The sequence below is a fragment of the Urocitellus parryii genome, chromosome 14 (genome assembly GCF_045843805.1).
Source record: "Urocitellus parryii isolate mUroPar1 chromosome 14, mUroPar1.hap1, whole genome shotgun sequence".
Taxonomy (NCBI): Eukaryota; Metazoa; Chordata; class Mammalia; order Rodentia; family Sciuridae; genus Urocitellus; species Urocitellus parryii.
This window is the reverse complement of record NC_135544.1, coordinates 36534325-36561585: the sequence shown is the minus strand read 5'-3', so window position 1 is coordinate 36561585 and position 27261 is coordinate 36534325. Positions and strand designations below refer to the sequence as shown.

The window sequence follows — 27261 nt, the reverse complement described above, 5'->3', positions numbered from 1 at the left end:
TCACTTCTTCCTTCCTTGTTCCCTGGAATCAACGGTGTTCTTTCATTTCACCGACTTCATGCTGGGCTGGCCCCCACCACCACCCACTTTAGCCTCTCATCCTGCAATCCATTAGACACCACTGCTCCTTCTCCAACAGAAAATGTGAGACCAAACACACAAATAATGAGCCTTCCTTCTTTGTGTTCCAGGAACAAACCTAAACTCGATTCTGTAAATAAGAAAGGGGGAGAAGACATCTGTGGTCATCTCTAAAAGCATTTATTAACCTTTCCAGCCACTCTCTAGATGGCATCGCCTCCCACAACTGACCTCCCTCTGCCAGTTCCCTTTTAGCCTATCATTTGGGAAGGTTTCCTTCTTTTTTCTTTTGTTGTTACATTTACCCTTCTTGTTTCTGATTCTTCGCTCTTGTTGTAAGTGCATGTTCAAATCCCTACGTTAACAAAGATCAAACAATACAAAAACATAACGAACATGCTTTTCTATGGAATGTGACATGTCAGGTATTAAAATATATCTGAAAGCTTTAATAATATATTTAATTTATATGAGATACAGAAAAACACAGCAGAAAAGATTTACTCAAAGATTGATCTGAGGGCTCGGGAGCTGTGGCACATGCCTGTAATCCCAGTGGCACAGGAGGATCACAAATTCAAAACCTACTTCAGCAAAATCCAGGCAGGAAGAAAACTATGTGAGACCCTGCCTCTAAATAAAATTCAAAATAGGGCTGGGAATGTGGCTCAGTGGTCAAGTGCCCTGAGTTCAATCCCCAGTAACCCCCACCCCTTGAAAAAAACCAAGATTTATCTGATTTTGGTCTCACCAAAGTCACCCATGACCTTGCCTTATCAGTCTTCATGAGACTGTGGGGATACTGTTTTCTCCCTCCTTTCTGCCCTCTGTTCTGCCTTGATTCAAACACAGCATATGATTTTTGGCAAGTTCTCTTTCCTATCTTGCTGCTTGCTACAGTGTTGTATTCTAATCTCTAAATTTAGAGTGGGTTCTCAATTTATAATCACTTTTAGGTTGGTCTCCTCATTACCAATATCATCAGTGATCACACACTTGTTGATACTTTACAAGTGCAGAAATTCTAATTCAGATTCAAATCTGAACCCCATGTCTCCATCTGCTCTGCTGACATCACTCTTCATAGCCAAAGAAATTTAATGGTATGCAAGACATGGTTTTCTTTGAAAAAGCTGTTCCTTTTATTCTGCTGAGATAAGGATGTTCGAAAACAATACAAAGCACCATTTTAATGTTTAACCCCCAGAATATGGACTCCATAAAGACTGGGCTTGGTTGGTTGTTTTGTATTTAACTATTATATACCCAAGAATTTGATGAAAGCTTGCACACACTGGGTATTCTTCATATACTTACTAAGTAATGAATAAATTAACTAATCTAATAAAAAATGTAAATATGTCCCATATAATTACATACTGAGAAGTTTTAGATTACATAAAGAGCATTCCTTTCCATTGTCTCACCCTTTGCCCCCATCTTCCCTACCCACACTCTTCTTCTTCATCTCAATTCTTCTTTTCCCAGCACATCTCTCCCTGTCACCCTCCTCCTCCACCCTCTTTTTGTTCTTTTGTAGATATTCATTAACACGTGATAATGTAGTTAAAGCAAACAGAAGATGGAGAGAGAAAGGATGCATCTGAAAAGGAAACACCAAGACAGACAAGAGAAATAAACATAAAGAGAAAGGAGAAAAGCCCATGGGTAGAAGAAAAAGAAACAACAAAACCAAGGCAAAGTTTTTTTAATGGGTATGTCTGAGAAAAACAAGAGGAAATTTAAAAAACCCATGTGTTTTCAATCCTAAAATCAAGGAAAAATCAGTAATTGTTTAATCAAAAAAAAATTGTTAAATTGGTAATCAATATTCAGTTCATTTTCATGAACAGAAATAGCAGAAATATAAAATAGAAATGTAGAGACCACTGAATTTTTTAAAATGCAACATTTTTGATCCCAGTACTGGAAAAGCCTCAATCAAATATCATAACAGATGCAAATACAAGATGAGCTAAGCCCTAAACCCCTAAAGTAGAAAATTCAAACTAAACCAAACCGAAGCTAGATTTAATCACTGTTAACTATCTGCATGGCAAAAAATAAAGATTTTACTGAATCATTTATCTATAGTATTACAGGGTAATTCCAGTAGTTGATTTTATTTTTTAGAAATTAATTTTCAAATATCAGATATGATAAGTATTTAACTCTATCTTTCTGCAATTGTGAATGGTCAAAAGTGATATTTAAATATCATAAAGATATTAATATGGCTATCTCAAAATTAAACACAAATAAAAACAAATGTATGCAGCAATAAATTGGAGCCACAGTTCCAGACAAGGAACTATGATCAAGAAAAAAGGAAAAGAAAACTCATTAAAAATAAAACTCATTTTACCAACAGGGTTGTTTTAGTTATTTATATTAAATGAACATTTCATGGACTCAGGATTATTGTGCTTTGCCTGCATCCTGGAAGGTAGTGGGATTAGAAGACACCTAATCCTGGTACTATAAAAAGAGTTTGTATTTGCATGTGGCCCAAGGGGTTTAGGTCCAGTTCTATCACTAATTAGTTCCTTAACCCTACATAGTTAATTTCCTTTGAAGAAAGATAATCAGTAAAAACCTATTGATTACAAAAATACTACAATGGAAAGTGATCTTTAAAATTTATTTTAGCAATAGATCTTTGGAATGAACTTGGTCTATTTAAAATATCTATTTTTATAGTTGATATACATATGTTTATTTTAATCAAAATATCTGCATTTGGATTTTTAAAGGAATATCAATAAGAAGGAATAAAATTAAATATGCTCCCTTTATTTATCTCACATATTGATTGTCCTGGCTTCTAAATGAATTGCAGAAATAGTAAATACCTTATGTCCAGTTTATTTTGTCTTTACAACACTTGCCAGATAGTCAATTCCTTTTTCTTTTACTCCTGACTGCTATCTAAGGTGTTGAAAATCCAAGAAGATGAAAGAGGAAACAAAGAAAAAAAAAAGAAACCGTAATAACTTGCTTTAATTTACCACCTCTAAATTTTGCCTTTATATTAATAGCTATCTATAAGTCAAAGATATGGAGTTTAAACATGGGAGATAAAAGATACTAGTGAGCCATACCTCCAATCTTGATATGACTCTGTTTCTCCCTTTGATGATCTGTTCTTTCACCATCTTCTTAGCCCCTAATTTTGGCTATGGCAATACTGGCCAGTAAATACTGTGCCTGTGTGCCAGTATGCGTCCGTGTGCCATCTGCAGATATCATCTGCCATGCCCTCCACATAATGGTTTATAAAGGAAAATAGCTAAACAGATATTACCATTTATAGCAATTATATTTGTTCGGAGTAATGTCAGCATTATTCCTAATAGAGTAAATTAATTGTGTAAGGCAATTTCAACCTTTATTTCTTAAATTTCATGTAAATACAAAACTACATTTTGTAATCACCCAAATGAATTTTTTTAAGAATTTAGCTTTTATATGTGATATAAATTTAGTTTATTGATGCTACAGAAATAATATGTAATAACACATTTGAGGCAAAAATTTCTGCCCAATTTGTCATAATCTAGACTGTTTCTATTCTTCATCCAGTTACCAGCTTCTGAGAAGCCCAGATTCCCAATTTCTGAGCATGTTTAATCGACCAGTATGGTTGTCATGCCAACCAGCACAGAGAATTCTGAGCTTACATGGGGCTTTTCAATACAGTGACCCAATTACTATCTGTCAACAAATTCAGCAGCAAAATAAAGGGACTAACACATTAATGAGATTTCCTGAGACTGAACTATAGATGTTTGCAATAAGATTGCCATCAATTTTTCAAATAATCAGAATGCTAGCGTTTAATCCTTTGCCTTGATTATTGTCTATGAGCCTATTTTCTATCAAAAACACTTCAAGTCCGAGTTTTAGCTTCTCTTTCATTACAAAAGCAAATGCCACAGGGAATATATATGGTGTATGGATAACATATTCTTCAAATTGTAAATTTCTCAATATCAAAATTATCTCAATTCTGGATTATAAAATAAGACTTTCTAAAGGCCTGGGTAAAGTTATACAGTCCCACTGGCTGTGACTTAAGAAGGTCTCCATTTCAAAAGTGAGAACAACACATGTTGTAGATTGGAGAATTCTGAAACAGAATGAAATCAACTACTCATTTAACATGAAATATGTTGTCTCTTTCTCCAGGAAGTAAAAAGGCCAGCATAAAACATAGCACTGAGATAAAAGAAATGTTTAATTAATGCTTTGGATATATAACATAAAATGTTTTATCTTTAATTGGCCATTTAAGAAAACAATCAGGTTTTATTGAATGAGTGTGTGTGTGTGTGTGTGTGTGTGTGAGAGAGAGAGAGAGAGAGAGAGAGAGAGAGAGGGAGAGAGAGAGGGAAAATATAAATGTGTAAAAGATGAATGTCCTTGTTTTCTGACAAATATTTCCCTGTGTGTTTTGGACTTGAGATTCAGTTTCTAATATTATCATTCTACTGGCAGGCTCTATTTATGAGGTAAAAGAAAATAGATACTCAAATAAGTTTATTTTAGAAATAATGCCAGATGACAGGTATGCTTACTTATTGAAAAGTAGAGACAAATAGAATATGTGAATTGAAAAGATTTTTAGTCCTTTTAGTTTAGTTTACAATGGCAGGAATGTAATAATGTTCTTACATTATTACTGAAAATATCAGGATTAAAGAACATGTCTAAAATTAATAGAAACATAGATAAGGAGCTTTCATGCAACTCTTTACCATTGCAAATAAGAAAATTAAGGTCATGGAGGGTAAGTGACTTGCCATATGCTACCCAGTCAACTAGTGTCAGCCACAGAATGGGTAGTTTGCTTCATTATTTAACAGGAATTTGTAAAGACTCTTGAATATGTTATTATTAATGTTCTTATGTATAATGAAAAACCATTTTATAAAAAATTAACATATCTAAAATTGAATTCAGAATTTAACTGTAATTATCATCTTTATCTTTGTATCAGAGGAAAAAAAATCAAGTTTCTCTTTCCTAATAGGTACAGACTACTCATAGAATGATTTCATTAAAATGGAAGCACTAGCCTAAAACACACAGGAGAAATACTCAGCACAAAATAGGAATACTTATGTTTTACTCAATTATTCATATATGAGCACACACACACATTCTAAAACAGCATATTATCTTCCAAATATTGTCATTTTTACTTTCTCTGAAAACTGACATAGTGTCTTCCAAACTCCCAGAAACACTTACACATATTAACATCTTTATGGTAAGCCACTTTTTAATCAAATAGATGTCTTGATGATACCCTGTGGTCATATTTAGATATTAACCATAGAACTGGTAATCTTCACACAACCTCAACAGTAAAACTGGCATTGAAACAAAAGAATTTATTCAGACAGATAACAGTGCTACCAACAACTAGATGTGTTTTTTCACACAGTATAAAAATTATTGACTCTAGTTAAATATTTTGATCTCATTATAAAATTATTTTACTGCCATGCTAAAGAAAAGATAAGTCAAACTTACAGGAAACACTAAGCTCAGAGTGTGAGTTATGCTATTTTTTGTTTTATTTTGGTATTTTACATTGGATATTTGCTAATTGCTGTTTGAAATATATTTTAAAAATTTAAATAAGATTTAGAGTAATTAAAGGAAGAAAATAGCCAAAAGAAAAGTCAATCATATATGGTATTTCTGCTCTAGTAATATACTTATTTTTAATAAAATTGAGAAACACACCCTTTTGTATAGAGATACTTTATAAAATTGGAAATGGAATTACTTTTTCATAATAAGTAAGTTTACTTAAAGCACATCAGCTGCTATTAATATTAATAAAATTTGAGATATTAATTATATCTTGTTTCATTACTTTATTTTTTAAAATACATGTAAGACTGTTGACCTCTCAATTTAACTTCAGGCTTTTCAGAATCTGATGAAAATTTGTTTTCCTATTTCACAGAAAAATTTATATGAAAGACAAGAGTATATGCCATGATGTCTTTCCAATTACTAATGTCTATATTTTACATTTTTATATTATAAACATAAAACAAATAATAGAAGAAGCCATCATAAAATAAACAACGTAACGTGTACTTTTAAACAGTACTTCCAAGGGCTTTTAAAAAGTTTTACACTTAACTTTATATTTTACCAAATTATCCATGTTGATATATTTTCTAACTAATAAAGAGAAAAAATATTATCATAGACTATTATATTATGCACTTTTGGAAGAATTCCCCTAAAAATAAACAACTAATAATTGCCATTCTGAAACACTTTCTATGACTCCATACAGTACAAATACTCTTCTTCCATGATTCCCAGGACATTGTTGATAGAGATGTCCTGGATGCTCACCATTCCTGCCTGGAAGCGTTGCTGTATGCTATAATATTCTACAAAGTACTCATGGATTAACTACTTGTTTTACTTCAATCATCTAATTCCTTCAAGTTCTTTTCCTCCTTAACCTCTCTTAAGTTTCCAAAGTTCTTCCAGTGTTCTAATATCTTGGTGTTTAGAGGGGTAAATGTTTAAAAGTAGTTTTATATGATAGTGTAAATGCTAATCCTCTTGCTTTGTAATTTTCATCCATCTATCACAATCAGAATTTTTTGTTTGTTTTGGCTTTATTTTTTAACCTTAATAAATTTAAGTTATCTTGATTTAGTTTAGTCATGTGTAAAACAAGAATCATGGAAGTATCTTATTAGTAGTGTTGTTGTCAAGAATACATGAATTGGTAAATGCAAAGCACTTGAAAGAAAGCTCAGCAACATGTTATCTCAACAAGTGTTAAATATTATTATAACTTTTATGACATCTAAATATGTGAGTCCCTAATATAAACCAAAATCAAACACTTATCTTGTTTATCACCCTTCTTTGGAACATCTATATTTCAAATATTTCCCTGACTTAGATATGGTGCAATTACTCACAATAACTTAAATGAGGAGTAATTTATTCATTCAATCTATAAAGAATGTCAATTGGTATACTATTCAAAACTTTTAATTCAAAATTAATAATTCTTGGACTTTATTCTAGAAGGTCTAGAAAGGAAAAGAGTAAACATAACTGATGACCCAGTGAATGGAGTGGCATCATAGAAATGTGCTGAAACCTAAAGAAGTTCACAGATTGCGATGAATGTGGGAGTCTGGGAAAGATTCACTGATGACACCCTGGTTGAGTCCTGGGTTGAATGATGAATGTCAGATAAGAAAGAGGATAAAGAAAGAAATTAGGAAAGGCTACTACATATCAAATGAGGAGATGTTTTGCTGTGAGCTTAAGTATCTCTACATTGAGTGAATTATGAGATTGGAAAGTGGCAGTAGAGAGTTTGCTATGGACCATATTGAAAAGGACTGATAGGCCAAAATTAAGATAATGGATATAATCTTCCAAGTAGTGAAAACAATGGACGCCTTTAAGCAACAGAATTCATGAATATATTTAGTTTGAGGGAAGAAACTCTAATTAAATGAATAGTGATGAGACAAGGAGAAGCATAATGCAGACAATGGCGATAGCTTAAAGCAAGCATTGATTAAGAGTCTTAAATGCACAAAAATGAGACACCATGATTAAGTAAAATGTCTGAAAGAAAAGCATCTGATGACCAACTAAATATATATGAAAAGTGTGGAAGACATTAATAGTGTCCCATAAGCTTCTAGCTTGGGACACAACATACATAAATGGTATTAGAAATGATAGAAGTCAAGAACAGTGGGTGTAGAATAAATCCAGCAATTAGTAAATAATTCCATTTTAGGTACATTTGAGGTATATGGATATCCTTGTAGGCAGCCACTTAGATGGCACTCTATAATGTCTACTTAGTAGTACTCCTGTCCTTCTGAATTCACTTGAGTAATTGCTGCATTTATTGACTTGCTTATAAAAAATAGAAAACAGTAGAAGTGATGGGATGTCATTTTCAAGATAACATTACAAAAGCACAGTGGTTCCCATCTTGCAAATTCTCTACCTATCTCTTCTAGATCCTTTGTTCCAAAGAGGCCAATTACCATGTTATGTGGCAGCCCTGTGAAAAGATTCATGTGGTGAGGAAACAGTCCTGCCAACAAGGTATCAAGTTGATTTCCTTCCTCCACCCCACTTGAGTCTTCAGATGAGGCTGCAACCATGTACAACAGCTTACCTGCAATCCTGTTGTTTCTAACATACCAACATGTTTCCCTCAAATATATTTTATATTTTCTTTATATGTCTATTTATTTGCACATGAGCATTTTTTTAGTTGTAGTTTGCCTCTGCTTACTCATCAACAGCTCTCAAATCTGTCAGGTTCAGGGACAACTAGAAGAGTGGCTGGCAGACAGTCATTCTATAACTATCTCCTTATCTTATTCATCATAAGAGTTATATATGTGCCTCCCATTTAAATCATCACCATCTTAACAAACAGAGCATTAGATTTTTTTTTTCTTTTCAGAGGCACACATTTATTTAGGAAAGACAATATACATTCAAGGGAGAATATGAACTATCTCAAAGAAGAGATATCTTTTAGGGTAAAGTAAGAAATACATATTCAAGGTAGAATACAAGACAATTCCAAAGGGAAATACAGCTATATTAGATGACTGTAAAATACTATCTAATTTAGTACAACATATAGGTAACATTTTTTCTTATTTTGTGGATGAAGAAATTAAATTTCTTAAATAGAAATTATCTACCCTAAAACATGGCCAGTATGTGGCAGAGTTAGGATTAAAATTAATGTTTGAATAATTATGGTTATTTTTACTATCTTCTCTTAAGAATTTTAGAGGTTTTACTTATGAATATGTGAAAGCTAAAATACAAACCATTCCCCCATTCTATTGCATTAGCAATTATTTTATGTTACTTTACTGCAAACATCACAAATTAAGGAGTGAAATTTACCTCTGGGAAGAAGTATTGCTGTGGTATTCCTAGGGGTAGCACTGAGGGGAGGACAAAGTGTTTCAGCTCCTTCATTGAAGAAGCTATTTGCTTATTTGTTTTGAAATGAAAGAACATATAATAAGTTCCCATAAGAATTTCCTCCCCAGTGTATACACAACACACTTTGAAAGTTGTTCTGATCGAAAACAATAATTTCGTGGATTCTATAAGTTCTGAACTGCGTTTTGTGTGTTTGAACCCTAGGCCCTTTCTCAGATTTCATAGTAGGTTATCAATTCTCTCAGATTAATGTGTGCTCTCTTCTCTAGAAAAAAAAATAGCTGATTTGATATCGTATTCCAAACCCATGCATGAAACACTGCTATTCTATTTTAATATTTCTTTTAAGTATATTTTAACAAAATAATGCTAGAAACCAACTATGAGAATATAACACATGATAAAAATAGGGTCCCAGTAGTTGCACCTTTTATTTTCATCTTATTAATTTTAGTTGTGAATAAGGGGTGCTATATGATATCATTCAGTCATAATATTGATAACCAGCTATTTCAACTATATGTAGAGATGGTCTTCCCTGGATACTTCCTGATATCTAACATAAAATTTCATTATTAAAGATGTTGTTATCTAACTAGTGCATTGATAATGCTACTAAAACCAGGAGTAGTGCATGATAGTCATAGGATGTGATGTGATGTCAATGTTTATATTCTTCCCTCAAATAATTCAGCTCCCACGTATACTAAATATGTGGTAACAGCTTTGTTGTTACACACAGTAACAGGTTCAATAATTGCAAGTTTTCTAACTCAATAATATTTTCTCATTATACCATGATTCTATTTTTTTTTCTACATCTATTGAATAATGCAGATTGAAGTTTGTATACCATTGCATATTTCAAAACAGTTTTTTTTTAAGTAATCAAAAACTTATGCATGATATGGAAGTTTCAAAATAGGTTAGACTCTTCAAAGCAAAATTTTAAGATATTGTCCAGAATACCATTGATTATCTTATTTTAAGTAACTCTGATCTTTCATTATGCATTCTCCTCAAATTTTAGGATTTCAAATATATAATATCTTTATCTTGATATATAAATTACAAATAACTGTTGGAAAATTTACCAAGTGTTAACCTGTGGCAATAATCTATTAGACTGTCATTCTCCAAGTGTGATTCCAGGATTAGCAACTATAGCATCTTCTGAGTGTCAGAAATGCAAATTCTTGGGCCCCATTCACACTTACTGAATCATAAACTCAAGGTTTGGAGGAGAGGGCAGCAATCTATGTTCTAACACACCTCAAAACAGGCAATGCTAAAGCTAACAGAAGTTTGAAAATCATTCCATTGGACCATAGTTCTGGTACACATGAGGAATTTGTAAAGTTAAATCCCCAAAGTCACAAACATAACACATCCATTGCTAATATAGTCAGCAATAACTCTTCTTTCATAAATTATTCACACCTAATAATTTAAGGCAAAATCATTACCACACTTCTCATGAAGGTTGCTGGTATATCATTTAATAAATTTTAAGAAAGTTCAGTTATTTCTACTTAAGATGACCTATTTAAGGCTATGAAAACTGTTTTGACATTTGTTATCTAGCTACATGGGGCAGGTAGAGTATCTCCTTCACACTACTACCTCATTTATATTGCAAAATAGAAATGTTATGCCATGAAATAAAGAAAACTGAGGAACACAAATTAGATTTAATAATGAATAATGTGGTTAATTTTTTTTGTAAAATTTCTAACCAAAATATATAACAAAAATATCCATATATTATACATATTTCAAATACATATTAGCAAACAAAAACCTTAAAAATTATATTTTGGAGATAGAATGGGAGTAACTCCTCATAGAAGGTAAGTTTTGAATTTTGCATTTTCCCTCAAATATGTACTATTCATCTCTTCAATTTGAGTCCTTTTTTTCTCCCAGAGCAAATATAGCACACAGTTGAAATTCAGAGGTTATTTTTTAATTTTTTGCTTCATGGCCCAATTTCTCCTTAGAATACAGTGAATTTCCTCAGGATAGACATTTTACCAAGGGAAATACAACATGCATTTTTTACATTGCACAAAAGAAGGAGTCCGTTTTTGTCTGGCATGTCCTCAGCTGTGTTTCACATGAGAGCAAGATGCAAGCAATTGGAAATCCTTGCCAGAGGCTAGTTACAAGTAAAGAGTCCAGAGACTTCAGGGGCCTGATACACAGCGGGTGATTAAATATAGAAGACTAATTTCTCCTTTCTTTTTTACTTTTTTCGTTGTGAAAAATAAGAAGCAATGCTATTCTTTCCCAACAGCTCTACTGTCTCCTTTTCCTGTCCCTGGATAGATTGATTGGGCAGCACTCCACAATTTCTCTTGGCCAAGTTGTCCTATGAGTGCCAGCCAGTTCTCTTTACTAGACTCTCACAGGCATCAGCCCTCTGCTAAAATATAGATCATTTCTTTCTTGGCTTAAAAAAAAAATGAAATTAAGTTTGACTGCAAACCACTGTCAATTGGAGGCAGTAGCATTCTATGACCTCTTTGAAAACAGCAGATTTTGTAAGCTTCATAACCCCTCTCATTCTAGGAACTGCTAGAAATTTCAAGGAATCGAAGAGTCACCTGAAGAACAGTTTTGGAAAATCAACTGATGATATCAGTGCAAGAGAGTAAAAGCATATAAAGTATGTAAATAATATAGGCACTTTTTAAAGTTAAGATTGAGGTACAAAAGGCACCTCTGAGAAACTACTGTGTGTCATCCCAGTAATGGAATGTGTTTCCAAAAAGCAAAAAACCCTCAAGTCAAAAAGCACAAGGGACAATAAAACCCTTTTGATAAAGACAGGATACAAATACTCCTCTAGGCATATGTTTTTATACAATTTTTTATCATCTCAAATTAGATTAATTTTTGATAATAAATCTTAAAGAAAATTTTTGTTTCAAATACTATAAATTTGATAGTGCAAATTTTGTTTTATACTATGTAGATTTCTAAGTGGTCAAGATGTAAATAAATGTTTCCAATAACTCTAGTTTGTGATGGATGACTGGAAATCTTACTTGACATTTTATAAAATGGAAACATAAATAGCTAAAAAGAATATTTATTAAAAAATGAAATTATATAACATGCCAGAATCTAAAGAAATAGATTGCTTTACTTAATCAATATAATCAATGTAAACTATTTTAGATAATATAAAAGTCATTTTAATTTTACTGAGTGGATTAAGTCAAAGAAGGGAAACTCTGCATTAAATTGCTCTAAAACAATCATATTAATCTTACAGTGAGATCAGACACATCAAATTCTTTCCCATCCTTTCAACATTTTCACATACCCATATTAAAAACTGACAGATAAAATCATGTATCTGCATAAAATAAAGGACTTTCCTTTGTCTCCAATGCTAGATAACATTATGATTCACTTTGAAACCTAAATTATTTGGGGCACTGTTGTGCATGCCTGTAATCCCAGAGGCTCAGGGACTGAAGCAGGAGGATCTCCAAGTTCAAAGCCAGCCTCAGAAATTTAGGAAGGCCCTAAGCAACTTAGCAAGATGCTGTCTCAAAAATATTGTGTATTTAAATACATAAATCAAAAAAATAAATATATAATACAAAAAAATTATGTATTTAAATACATAAATCAATCAAATAAATCAATCAATAAAAAATGGCTGGGGATGTTGCTTGGTGAAGGTTTTCTTAGTACCTGGGTTCAACCACCATTACTAAAAAAAAAAAAAAAAGAAAGAAAGAAACTTTATTATTGCATAGTGTTTCTAAAACAGATCATAAAACTCATCCAGTGAAGGCTTTTGTTTCTTGCACAATGAAACTTTGAAATAACCACAAAGGTCATAACAAGTAAGTTAATGCTTTGTTTACATTCAATACCGAAAGGGTAACTAATTCATTCTCTCTCAAGAACCAAAAATTGCCCTGTAAACTTATCATAGAGGATCTAAAAGAACCTCTCATAACAGAAGGCTATTCTCAGCTTTTGGGAGATGAGATTCCATTGAGTCATGCCACATATATGGAAAGTGATTTTTTGAGTGTTATTCTACCCAAGGAAAAACAAAGTAGAGTTTTCCCGCTCTCTAGATTAAAAGACATTCCTCTACCCTAAGATAGGCAAAGTCATAATCACTTTAACAACATGTTTAACAAGCCTCCGAAGTACTGACTCATGTAACCTCTAAGAGAAATGTTAGCTTGTTCATGATACTCAAATATATCACATAATAAAATCTCATTTTGCCAATTTTTGTTAACACAGAAAATAAAGCATCAAATCAATGACCTCAGAATCTGGAGAATGTTTGATATTACAGTATAGGTAAATATAATATGCAAATCTGTCATGTCATGTCATGTTAAAAATATTTTTCTGTTTTCTACAAAGGAATATTGAACACATTCAAAATTTCCACAAATGTAAGGCACAGATATCCATAGGATAATATTGGGTAGCCATTCTGTTTAACAGAATGATAGAACATTAGCAATTGGACATTGTTCAGTCTATCTATGATATAGTCAACTAAGTAATAAATAACTCAGAACATAATTAAAAATAAATATATTTATAACTAAAGGTGGAAACAAAATACCTTTGACAATAATTAAGAATGGATGGGTAAAGAATCTGATACAAAGGAAATGGAGTGGCCAGGGGATATGATATTTTTTAGAGCACATTAGATGAATAAATAGATTCTATATTTTTAATTTTTAAAAACTATTCCATATTTTATGGAACACATGCATGAAGTATTCAACATCAGGAAAATACCAAAGCACCATTAAATTTAATGATGTTGCTTTTGCATCACCACAGAAACTCAGTACCAGAGGAAAGACAAAGTATTTCAATGATGACATTCGTATAAATACAACTTGAAGATACTAATTTACCAGAAACAATAATGGGCTAAAGTATTTTATATTCATATAAAAATAATAGTCACATTTCATATGCAGATAACACTGCCAAAAATTACAGAAAGAACCACATATACCTAATATTCATAGTGTTCCTATTACCTGTTTGTGGTATAGAGATCAATGTCAATAAGAAAAGTTTGCCACCTCTTTGATGATTAAATTTTTATCCAGTATTGTAACAAAACACTATATTAAAAAAATACATATAAATAAATAAAAAGCATTTTCTTTTTCCAAGATCACATTTTTTTGGTCTGATTATAACACTGGCATTACAACTGAAAAGTTATTTTGGCTGTTTAAGAATATTTCACCCCCCAACTCACAAGTAATGGCATCACAAGTCTCCAAAGCGTAAATTCATGATTAGTTCATCAAAAAAAAATCATCAAACGAAATTGTAGGGATAAAAAGATGAAAATTCAAAGTACTGAGTAAGTACTCCTTACATACCATTGACCTGGGTTTAAATGCCCTGTTTTCAGCTGCTATCTTGTTCACATCAAAAACCCTAGACAATTATGTAAGACCATACACAATAAAATGTGAAAATTGAATTAAAGCATAAAAGATGAAAGAAATTTTGTTACACATTCACATGCTATTCTTTGAATTCATTATCTTTGAAATTAACTCACTAGAAAGCCTATTAAAGACTTTATCTTATTAAATTGTCCTCAATAATTTCAAACTGGATTTTTCTACAATTTTGTTTTCTTTGATCAACACTTAATAATAAGCAAATTAAGTCCATTGTCAGCAAATACACAGAGCACTATGATACATTTTCTATATCAGCATCTTATAAAATGTTATAAGACGTAACTTTCTAAGTTTTAGTAATCATTTGCTGAACTTGACAGTTCAGTATATTTCACTTAATTGCTGAAACAGAATACTAAAAATAGGTAGGCTCTTTTGTAAGAAGAAAGGAAAATCTATTCATTTTCATCAAAGCTGTTATCAAACTACTAAATATATCTCAGATCAAAGAATGAAAGAACTTTTTAATTCAAATTTAATAGTATATATTGGAGTCTCAGCACCTTTCTTGCAAGCCACTTTCTGCTGCTTTGTAAGATGTCTCTATTTAGGAGAAAAAAGTGTTTCACCTCTTTTTTGTGCATGATTGTCCTCATCTTTGTCTTCCTCATCCTCTTCTCTCTTTCCTCTCATTCTCAATGTGACTTGTTACACTTTTCAGATTAATTTCATGAACAAAAGATTTTAAAAATTCATATCCTTAACATATCTGTACTTTTCAAAACAAGGGATATAAGCCAGGCACAGTGGTGCACGCCTATAATTCCAGTGATTCGGCTGAGGCAGATGGATCACCAGCCTCAACAATTCAGTGAGGTCCTAAGCAACTTGGCGAGACCTTGTCTCAAAATAAAAAATGAAAAGGGCCGGAAATGTGGCTCAGGGGTTGAGCACCCTGGGTTCAATCCCCAGAATGAATCCAACAAATCAAAAGAGAGATGAGGCATCACATGTACATAAAAAAGATGAACAAGAAGAAATGCCCTATTGTTAAACGTTAAAGAAACATTTCAAGAATAACTGTTAGGACAACTTTAAAAAGTGATTAGTCCTTTAGCATTTTTGATTCTGACTCTCTGCCTCAAGGAAAGTTGCTTAGTTACTTTGCAAATGGTCACTGTGTTAGGATGAGAGGAAAGGAGACATGGATAAGGAGTCTGCATCTAAGGTCTCCTTCTAAGGTCCAGAAATTACAATAGGTGTTTCACCTGTTCATTATTGCATAGAACACTCGAATTAACCCCACAGAAACTCAAAGATAATAATATTAGAAAACAAATTCTGAAAATAAGGTCTTTGAGAAAACTAGGATTGAATAAAACAGAGTAAATTACACCAAAAGTGAGTTAAGGGGAAGAAAAAGAACCAAGAATTAGCAAAAAGCCCTAGTTCTAGGAAACCCTAAGTGAATTGCCCACACATTATGATGATCAACTACAGAAATTTCTGGCTTTTGTACATATTTAAGTTCATAGAATTTGACTGCATGGTTTCTGAATTCTATATGGTATGAAATAATTACAAGTTTCTATTGTGCACCACGGAGGAAAGAGATTTAAGTATTTTAAGTTCAATTCTTCTATGAGTAATCTGAAAAATATTTTTTGCTGTAAAAGATGAGTTTTTAAAAAACGAAGGGGAAATGAAATGAAATCTCTAAAATATAATAAACTGTTAATGAATCTGAATTTGGTCATATCAGGGATTAAGACCATTTTTCAGAGCTTAAGGTTGGTTTTAAATGACAAACCATATTCAATTTTATATCTAAGAGTTGTAGTGCTCAATGTTTTAGTCTTTCTTTTCAAAACTAAATTGTTGGAAAATATTTAAATGTGTCTTAATAAAAAATAAATGCAAGTTAAGCTGGGGTTGTAGTTCAGTGGTAGAGTACTTGCCTAGGACAGGTGAGACAATGGGTTCATTCCTCAGCACTACATAAAAACAAATAAACAATGACAAACAAATAAATAAAATAAAGGTTAAATTTGTAAAACAAATAAATAAATAAATGCAATTATTTACTACATTTCTATTTTCCAGTTCCAAATTTTGAATTTGAATGTTATTATTGGAACAATACTTTGCTAACTAGATAAATGGGGGAAATAATTTGGCTCTTTCTCTTTTAGGCTTACTTTGCAGTCTTTCTCAGAACTAAAATGGAAGACTACTTCATCCATTAAGCTAGAATCCGTTTTTCTCCTGTGGATATTTGTATGAGATTGTCTCCTAGCTCCCTAGGGAGTAGAATTTGAACTAAATGGCCATCAATTAAGTAGCATGCCCGTAGGGTTAAAGAACATTTGATATTAACAAGAAAACTGTAATTGGTATTCATCCATTAATGTTAAGATATATATTAATATACAAAGCTACTTGTGAAGTGTTTAAAACAGTGCTGGGATTGTTAAATATCAGGTGTTACAACTCCTGTTTTTTATTGAAAAACAAAACACATTGTTAAACACATCTAGCTTTGTTTCTGATGTTCGATCACTAAACTGAACTGCAAAATTGATAAGGCATAAACTATTAAAATTTAAAACAGATTTCCACCAATACAAGAAATATGTAGTACTGGCAGATCATGTGCTTTTTATTTGAATTATTTACTAAATCTTATTTCCATTAATAAAAGTAAAGATGTACAGTTGTAAAGTTTTCCTTTGTATTTTCTATTAAGAAGAGATAGCTGATTCAACATTCAAAGGAAACTTCTCATGGAGAAAACAAATTTTATTTTAAAAACATAGAAGATGTTTGTCCAACCATTAAAATTTCTATTGAAAATCAAGGGAAAATGATAATTAGCAAAGATCTTGGATTGCCTTACTTCTACTTGAGAACCTAGAAGAAGCATGTCTACTCCAAAAAGGTAGGCAACATGAGCAATATGGTTCAGATTCCCAGCCTCATTCTCAGGGACAGATTTTCCCACATTCCTCTCTTTTGTGGAAGCAGAGATACTGAAAGTTCATCATTTTTTGCATGATGGAAATGTAATTCCATAAAATTAAGCAACTTAAAGAACGTGCCAAGATGTCTTTCTTAATTTTGGAAATAAATTTGCTTATAAGAGTATTTAATGTTCCAACATATTGATATATCTTAATACTTCAAGATCACAGATTATATAAAAGCCAAAAATCATCTTTCCTTTTCCCCGTGACCATCAGATTTGTGCATATTATAACTTTATCCTCCAGGAACTCTATAAACAGACTCCAATAAGTGACTGATTTTCATCTGTAACCAAAGTTAAATTTATGCTCACAATTAGAGAAAGCACCTCAGTTATCTTCTTTATTTTCACAGAAAAAGAAATGTATTCTTTCTTTCAGATTAAGAATATCCAAGACAACAGTCACACCTTGAGTAGAGAGCACATGGGGAAACATGAATTATTTTCATAATGTCAGCTAATCCACAAGCAGTGCCACCTGTTAGTATGGATGCTATCCAAAATGATATTTGAAAATAAGCCAGGCAGTCTGCCTTCTATGCATGAAGAAGAAAACTGCCAAGCATTTTGGATGAGGATGAGGATGTATGGCAGGGAGGGCAGAGTTCAAAACTGAAGCAATAGAAGTTATCTCCTCTACCCTATGAATTCCTCATGACCCTTTGCTTTCTGATGAATTAAAGAAGAATTAATTTCTAAGAACTGTCAGCAGGTGACACTCTCAATATCTCACTCAACCACACTCAACATCTCATTTAGTCTCTTTGAATATTTAAGATAAAGTTTCATTGGAGGAGTTAATGAAGTAACTATATTAAGCACTTTCATTTTTAAAAAGCGAATTCACACTCATTTCAATGATGATAAAAATTCTGCACATATGCTTTTTCTCAGAAAATGTTGGGAACATGTTATTGAGCATTTGGGGTATCTAAGATAAATAACGCCATTGATGTATAAAACCTGATTACTAACTGGTGTAATAAAAACATAAAATGATAAAATTCAAAAACATTTTATCTAAACCAAAGCAGCCATAATAACTATAGCAGGCTATCTACTAAATTAAAAATATACCTAATTCCTCCACTAATAGGAGAAAATTGCAATTATCTTTGATACCAGGAAAGGGTAAAAATAATTTCTTAGATGGAGAAACCCACTCCAGGTTAAGCACATTTAGTGCCAGCAAAGCATAACTGACAAGTCCTAAAACAACCTCTTTCCATATGCTTTATAAAATGTGAACATTCATGTTTTTTCTGTCCTTGTCATCCAAGTTCTGGGTTGGCAGCTGAAGAAAAGACCCATGACCACATCTGCTGAGATGAAGTTTGTCCTTTAGGTGGACAAAACCAGTTCTTTTCTCAAGATCTGCAAGTAGATAATATCTAAGAAGCAAAATAATGCTAATTAATTCTTACATTTCAGTCATTGCTAGAAGGGTACTGATGTTGTCTTTGTTATTTTCCTTACCACCGGTTCACAGGTTTTAAGACATGGCATTAAACATTCTAAGTCTGTTAACAAAGCAGATACTTTAATTGATCTGGGTCGTAAATTTCTTTTCAATAGTCTCAAAGTACTGTATTACCAATATTTACTAGTAGGCAATGGTCTAAGGTGAATTTGTTATTCAAATTGTAAAAACAAAAGAGGGAAACAATTCAGAATAATCAAAGAAGTGCTAAAAAGTAGTGTCCTGTTTGAATTAAGTACAAATTGGTATACATTTAGTTCACTCACCGGGTTTAACCCTGCAAATTTCTTAACAGTAAGCCTCTTTTACATAAGACTCCCAAAATCATTTGGGCATTTCTTTTATTTAGAGATTTTCTGATTATAATGAATAGAAATGGGCTCAGATTACGTGGTGGATGAATATTATTTTTATAAATATATTTGGAGAAATAGAGACATATCAAGAATTATCTTTTCCCAGTTCTCCAGAGAGGACTTAAATTGACCTAGCTCATCTTTATGGACCAAAATGGAGGATTTATAGGTAGTAAATGGTTGGTGTACTTAGGATGGATTGCTCTCGGGAAAACTTCACATCCTGCCAAAATCCAGAATTGGTAGTAAAGAATGTGGTTATAAATGACAGGACATGGCTGACTAGAGTACAAGTGTGTGGCTATAGCAGAATTGCTTAGAAAGGGGTGTGCTGAGCAGGTCATTGCTGATCCTAGCACAGGGTGGAAGCACAGATTCTAGACTCAGAATTACTATATTGAACCCAGCTCTACAACTTACTCCTCTAGTGTGTAACTCTTTTCTAGTTAATTAACCTATTTGATTTTTAGTTCCCTCAATGTTAATACCACTTAAGGTTATTGTGAAGAGTCAATGTGTTAATTCAAGTTAATTCCTTTGGCAATATCTGCTACTAAAATCACTGGGCAATTTAGGTTGACCAAAGTATGCTAGTATGATACAGCCAAAGTTGCTTCACTATTTTAATGGAGTCTCTTCTTCAGAGAATATGTCTGCTTAAGGAAAAATATGGTTCTAGAGTAATTTTTCAAGGCAAAAATAATCCTAGTCAAAAAACTTTAAAAGACTTTCAGTCAACCTATGTATGACTTATATGCATTCATGCATATAAGACTCCTTTTACATGACTATATGTATAATGTCAAAAGTAATTATTAGTTCACTTGTCAAATATAAGGATGTATATATTTTAATTATGAGACAGGCATTACCATCAAAAATTAAATAACTAAATAAGCCTATACACTGCCTTTTCCTCTAGATAGTCTTGTTGTTTTAAGAAGTTAAATCTATGCAGACATTTAGTGGCGTCGGGCTAAGGATGAATGATGACATTAAACAGCCAAGTGATGAAGGTGAATTGATGAAACTGGTCTCTGTACACACTGAGCCTGATGTTCTGCTTCTACTAGTGAGCCATTCCTTGAAGGTCACCAAAAGCTTATGCGATTGAAGACTTAGTATCCAGGCATCAGAGTTGGAGAAGAAGTCCATGGTTGACTTTGGTTCAGCTTGAGCAGTTGACAGCTTAGGTGTATGCTGCTGGATTATCATACCTAGTAAATAATACTGAGGCTGTTGCCTTTTGTGCTCCTCAATGCCTCCACTCATTGATTCATCAGACTTCCTCTGAAAATCCCCTCTAATATGTAATGCATTCCTTGAACTTATCTAAAAATTAATGATTGCCCATTTGGCTACCTGAACATGCATTCAAAATTTCTAAATTCACATCTTTCCCCATAGGTTTGCCAAAATGTTTCAGACATAATCTCATGGTTATGAGTCATAAATGTAAACAGCAGTCCCTCTTTATCTGCAGGAAATATGTTCTGAGACCCACAGTGGATGCTTGGAACCATGTATAGTATTGAACATTATATGCACTATAGTTTTCTTATATGTTTACACCTTAATGGAGTTAAATTTATAAATTAGGCAGGGTAAGAGATTAACAAAAATACTAATAAAGTAGAACAATTATGATAATATATCATAACAATAAAAATTATGCAAATATGTCCCCTCCCCCTTTCTCCCTCTCCCCCCCCAAAAATCTTATTTTTATACTTACCCTTCTCCTTTTCATGATGACTTGATGTAATGAGATAAAGTGGCAGGGAAGAAATTATCACGTGCTATAGCTATAGCTTTTGTGCTTTGAGCTGTGACAGTAAAACTAGCCTGAATTTATTTTATCCTTCTTAATATTTTCTTTTTTTTTTTTAAAGAATCTGTCTATGACAAGGAAGCACAGCTTTCTTTCTTTTTTTTTAAAGAGAGAGTGAGAGAGAATTTTTTTTGATATTTATTTTTTAGTTTTTGGCGGACACAATATCTTTGTATGTGGTGCTGAGGATTGAACCTGGGCCGCACGCATACCAGGCGAGCGCGCTACTGTTTGAGCCACATCCCCAGCCCGTTCTTAATATTTTCAAATACGAAAGATTCGTTCTTAACAATCTCAACATAAGACTTTTTTCTTTATTAATTGTATTCATAACTTTTACCTTTTTATTAAAGGAAGCATTGGCAGATTATTTTTGGCATATATGAATTGTTAACATTACTTCTCTTGTGCTTTGGAACCATTATTAAGTAAAATATGGGTTACTTGAACACAAGAACTGTGATAACTGTGAAAAATCAACAGTCCTTAGTTGATATTTGATTTTCTAATCAAGACAGCTACTAAGAGACTACTGGGTGGGTAGCATATACAGCTTGGATACACTGGACAAAGGGAGAGTCACATACCATGTAGGATGAAGCAGGATGGCATGAGATTTCATCACTTTACTCAGAACAGCATGAAATTTAAAACCGGTAAATTGTTTATTTCTGGAATATTTTATTTAATATTTTCATACTACATTTGACTAAGGGTAACTGAACTTCAGAAAGCAAACTGATTAAGAGGGAATAGTATATCTTTTAAATCTTCATAAAAACATCTTTTCATGAACTTTGGTTAACCTTGCTACACTAATTGGAGCCATTGTTTTCATGGCTTGGCTACCATATATCTTGATTTTTGATGACAATAATGGTACGTTTATTATAACCATACCTGTGGGTCAAGTTCAAAACAGTCTATTTTTATGGTTCCTTTTTTTTTTTTTTTTTTTAGCACTAGAACACTATTGCTTTGGTTGAATACAAGCAACAGTAATTGGTTTTCATTTACAGGGCATGCTTTACAAGAACTACATGATTTTTAAAACACTAGAATTTCATCACCACAATGAAATACTCACCTTTGACAAGGGCTGCAGAAATGGATGAAGCAACCGATTAATGACCTCATTTCAGTTTCACATCAAAACATGAGCTGATTGAACAGAAGCACATTGAAGTCACCCAAACTTTTAAATCATCCTCCCTCCTGGGCTGAACGCAGAGAGTTAAATCAAGATGAAAATAGGACTGCTCTGAATTACCTTTTACAGACTTAGTGTGTGTGTGTGTGGGGGGGGGTATTTTATATATATAAAATACATATTTTTATGTTGGATCATTTTACATCTCTAAGTTTCAACCATGTATGTTTCTTTAAGTAATAAAACCACTGACTTCCTTTTTACAGTCCAGTTGAATTTGGAAGGTGATATGGGTGAACACTAATATAATTCTAAGTCTTTCTGAGTTAAAACAGGAAAGAATAGCTGCTTCTTGCCCCTATGACAGAAGGATTTTCAGTTACTTGAGAGAAAAATATATATATATAACTAATTACATTATTTTTCTTGTTCCAGAATCTTCTAAGACTTGCTCAGACACATCCAACCTACTACCCCAATCTATGATTTAACTCAAGGTTTTATTAAATGTAATGAATATCATTTGCTGTTTAAAATATTCACTTTATCTTTCCTTAAACAAAATGATCAAGAAACAACATTGTTACATACTAAAACAAAACAAACAAACAAACAAACAAAAAAACATTAAAGCCTAAGAAGGGGCAGGAAAGCATCTTCCAAATGGAGCGGAACTCTTGGTATCTGAATTCTTAGTGAAATTTCCATGTAGATCAAGAAAAACAGGGTGAAAACATAGTGCTGCCCTTTACAGGATATGGACCATATCTGTCTGCCCAGACCCTTGTATGCTTGTCAAGATAGTAGTTCCTCCAACTTAAATCCTTTTCACATCACATTTTCAAATCCTTCCCCTTACCCCACACATATAGAAAGATCATTTTATATTCAAATGTAACTTTCTAACAACATATTTCCATAGAAAAGGCGTTATGGGCATAATGCAGACAAACAGATTAGGAATGAAGAGGACTAAATCTTCTTTTACAAGAAAAATAATTATGTAGGTCTATGTGCTTACAGACCATTACAGTTTTTCTGATTAGAAATTGTTTTCCACCACTGATCCTGATTTTCTATACACACCTTAATGATGAGAAACCCACCATGAGAGGCACGTCCCCCTCTCAGCCTACTGCCCCACCCCCGTGAGAGCAAGGTTTTCAGTGTTACCTGAGAAAACAACATCATAACTAATTACATCATTTTTCTTGTTCCTGCATCTACCCAGGCTTGCTCAGACACATCCAACCTGTTACCACAATCCATGATTTAACTCAAGGTTTTATTTCATGTAATGAATATCTTTTCTCCATGTGAAGTAATCAGCTTATCTTTCCTTATACAAACTGAATAGCCAAAAAGCAGTAACATAATGTGCTAGAAAATAAATTAAACTAAGATATATTATTCATAAAATGACATAGTCTATTGAGAGTCTTTATAAGGACAGAAATTAGCAAGAAAATTTGCCATTTAAAATCACCAATGAGCACCTAGGTTACTAGTGCATATACTAAAGGTAGTTGAAGTTTTTAATTAAAAAAAATAGATCATATTACATTTACGTAGGTTATTGCATTTCTATTACAGAGTATCACTAATAAGGATAGTAAAGACTAAAACTTGGAGATCAGCTTATCTATTATTTTATTATTTTCTCTATTGTTTGATAAATCCTTTATGCACTTATTATCAATTCTCGGATTACATATGTGTGTACACCACATATATCTCAATGTGTGTGTGTGTGTTAAGTGACAAGACGCAGCATATCTCAATATCTCAAAATAGGAAAATCCACACTATACTTCCAAACCACCTATTTTATATATAAAATGCAGTTTAAAAAATGCATTTGTATACTTTTAAAATCAACTTTATTGACAGCTAAATCTTTTTTTAATACTACTCTTAATTATGACCTGTATGTAGCATTACCTGCGTTACTGTTTCAATCCTAAGAAAACAAGAGCATTTTCTGTAACATTACATAAGCCTGAGAGCAAATAGGAGAGAAAAACGCTGCCTATGTTGGGATGAAAGCCAGTTCTCTCTGAAGCTATCACTGACACACAAAAAATAGAGGCATTTGAGTCATTTGAATTGCCAATATTGGCCAAGTATTAACCTATAAAAATGGCAATTTCCCGTTAAGTGATATAGCCAGACAGACCTATGCAAGCTTTTTCGATGCATCAGAAAATTTTCTTAAAATTTATTACCCAGAAGTTGATTACGGTCAACCATATAGAAAAGAAAACCTAAACGTCATTACATATATGCTCTGAAAAATCCATGAACTTTCCCCCATCTATATTAAAACCATACTGCATTCATACAAAGAAAAAGAAAAGAGATTGTTTAAAAAAGTGCACCAGCCAAAATATAATAAATGATCTTGGTCTTTGTTCTATCAGATGGCCATGCAAAGGTATCGATAATGGTTACATCATCAGATTCAACTGCAACTTGCTCCAAATATTGTGTTTGTGGCTCACACCATGAATCTCTTGACGGAGCTCGACAACCGTGAAAACATAAAATAAATGACGGTTAACAAAGACTGGTCTAAGGAACAGTTCACAACAATACCGAAATGCTCTTATCACTAATGCTTGATTCTGCATTTGGATACTTATATCTGAAAGACTTGCAAATAATGACAACATTCATGCCAGACATTACTGCAAGTGAGGATCAGACTAAAGGAGAGGGGAAAAAATCGCCTTCCAAGAGAGAAACATTCATTAGCCTTACTGGCAAGTGTCTAAAGCAAACAAGGAAACTGCAAAATAATTACTTAGTTACAAATAAACGCTTTTTAGCACAGTACCTTTTTGTGTCTGTCCCTCTTCCATATTCTCTTCCATGGCTACCTTTCTTCAGTAGAATCTGGTACACGGAATTAATCAAAAGCTCAATTAGATGTTGAAAAAACTGGTGACTTTTTTTTTTTTCCCCTGGGAAGCTCCAACAGCAGTGGCTTGGGCAAGTCCTTAGAGCTTAGCTAAGGCTCCCTCGCTCCTCTTGTTTGCTTGGAGACTGGCTGTCAAGTGTAATTTCATTCAAATTACTCTTCCGTGAAGATTATCAATTTTTCTTCTCAAAGCTGCCCATTGTATACCACAGTAAGCAGGTATTCAAACAAACAGCCTGAGAATTTTGGGGGGAAATGTGGTCTGAATTCCAGGAGCAAAGACACTATGATTCATAAGCCTTGCTTTGCATTTAAAATGGGGAAAAGAAATTGAGGTTTGTATTGAAATCTGGGCTTTAAATTGGAAACAGGCTGAGCTGTGAACAGATGGAGGGGTGTCCTCCTAACATGAAGCAGACCACCAACCCATAATCCACCCCCCTTTGCTACCAGAGTGGGAAAGCCCAGATTCCCGTCGGTTCTTTATGCTGCAGCAGTTGCTTCTCACCCAGTCAGATGCATTGCAAAAATGTGTTTTCCTGTTCTCTCTCCTAAGTATCTAGTTAATTTGATTTAAAGGTGCCAAGAAGGGATGCAATTATACTATCTCAGGGTTTATTTCTAAAAGGTTATTATTAAGAGAGGACCTGTAAGCTCACATCTTTCACATTTGAAAAGAAACAGAAGCAAGGTTTTCAAAGGACTAAGTATAAACCTTTAAGCCTGAGAGATACATGTTTTAAGCAAGTGTCTTACTTAGTGCTATAGGACTCCTACATGAAAGGAGGAAAACCACTAGGGGAAAAAGGAATCTATTGATGTCTTTGTAATTTATTGTTATGATTTTATCCCACTAAACTGCTGATTTCAAATGGGACTCTCTTGAAAGAGAATTTTTAAAGGGTCCTTATTGAGGAATGAGTAGGGTGATAAAAAGAAGGAAGGAATTCTAGATAAGGAAAAACAGGGTAGCAATTTATAATGGAAATCTGCAGTCTGATTTGGAATTCGAATCACAATGCTGCAGTCTGGCAATAAATTAGCATTTGTACTTCAACCTATTGAGTGACAAGACACAATCAGAGTTTCAATACTTCACAAGAGGTATACAAGAAAATAAACAGTGTCTCTTTCAAGGCAACACAAACCTTTACTAGGGTATAAAGGAAGGAAGACTTACGCATTCCTGTCTCAAATAAGCAAGCATAGAGGAAAGGCTCAAACACACACACACACACACACACACACACACACACACCACAAACATACACATACACAACTACAACTGTGAAAAATAATAATTCACATACTCATTATCCACAGCATAAGTTTCTTGCATAATAGCAAATAGTTCACATACATTTTGTAAAGTACGTCATTAACATGTTGCACACCACCCTCTAAATCATTTCAAAAGCAAGTATTTAGAGGAAAGACAATTGTGCATTCCATTTGATCATAAATGAATGTTCAATTTTCCTGTTTCCATTATCACTTGCTATTGCTTTTTTTAAATGAATTTAACCCAAAGATAATGATGATTCCAATTTATTCCAATAGCTCAAAACCTCTCTCTGAATTTGTGTGTGTGTGTGTGTGTGTGTGTGTGTGTGTGTGTGTTGTATGTATTCAAGTGCTTTTGAGAGAATTGCTTGCTTAGGGAACAGATTGAGAGAGAAACCATAAGGGAAATCAAAAGAGCCCAATCATAGCAGTCTCTCTGCTTCAATTCATCCCTAGGCTGACATAACCTGGCATACAGTCAAAACAGAAGGAGCATCACTTCTCATTTATATTCTTTATTCACATTATATCACAGAAATCATTAGTGAAACAAATTATTAATAGTACTACCCATGAAAATAACAACATTTCCTGAAATGTTTATAGTACTTTATAATCTATAAAATATATTCACATGCACTCTCCCATTTGTAAGGCAAATGGGGAAAGCATTGTTTCCCAAATTATATATTAGGGGAAAATTGACACTTA

At 33.0% G+C, this 27261-nt stretch overlaps 1 protein-coding gene across 2 annotated transcripts in view; it reads right to left on the bottom strand.

Annotated features, from left to right (window-relative positions):
* The window catches only part of Gpm6a (glycoprotein M6A), a 313002-nt gene that overhangs the window by 119280 nt on the left and 166461 nt on the right, over positions 1 to 27261 (bottom strand). Inside the window, exon 2 of one of the 2 annotated variants that reach the window (XM_026389725.2) lies at positions 25183 to 25241. The exons of the other annotated variant lie outside the window; for it this stretch is intronic. Within the exon in view, the coding sequence (XP_026245510.1) occupies positions 25183 to 25219 (37 nt within the window). The 5' untranslated portion in view covers positions 25220 to 25241. The remainder of the gene's footprint in view (positions 1 to 25182; positions 25242 to 27261) is intronic. 2 annotated transcript variants of the gene reach the window in all.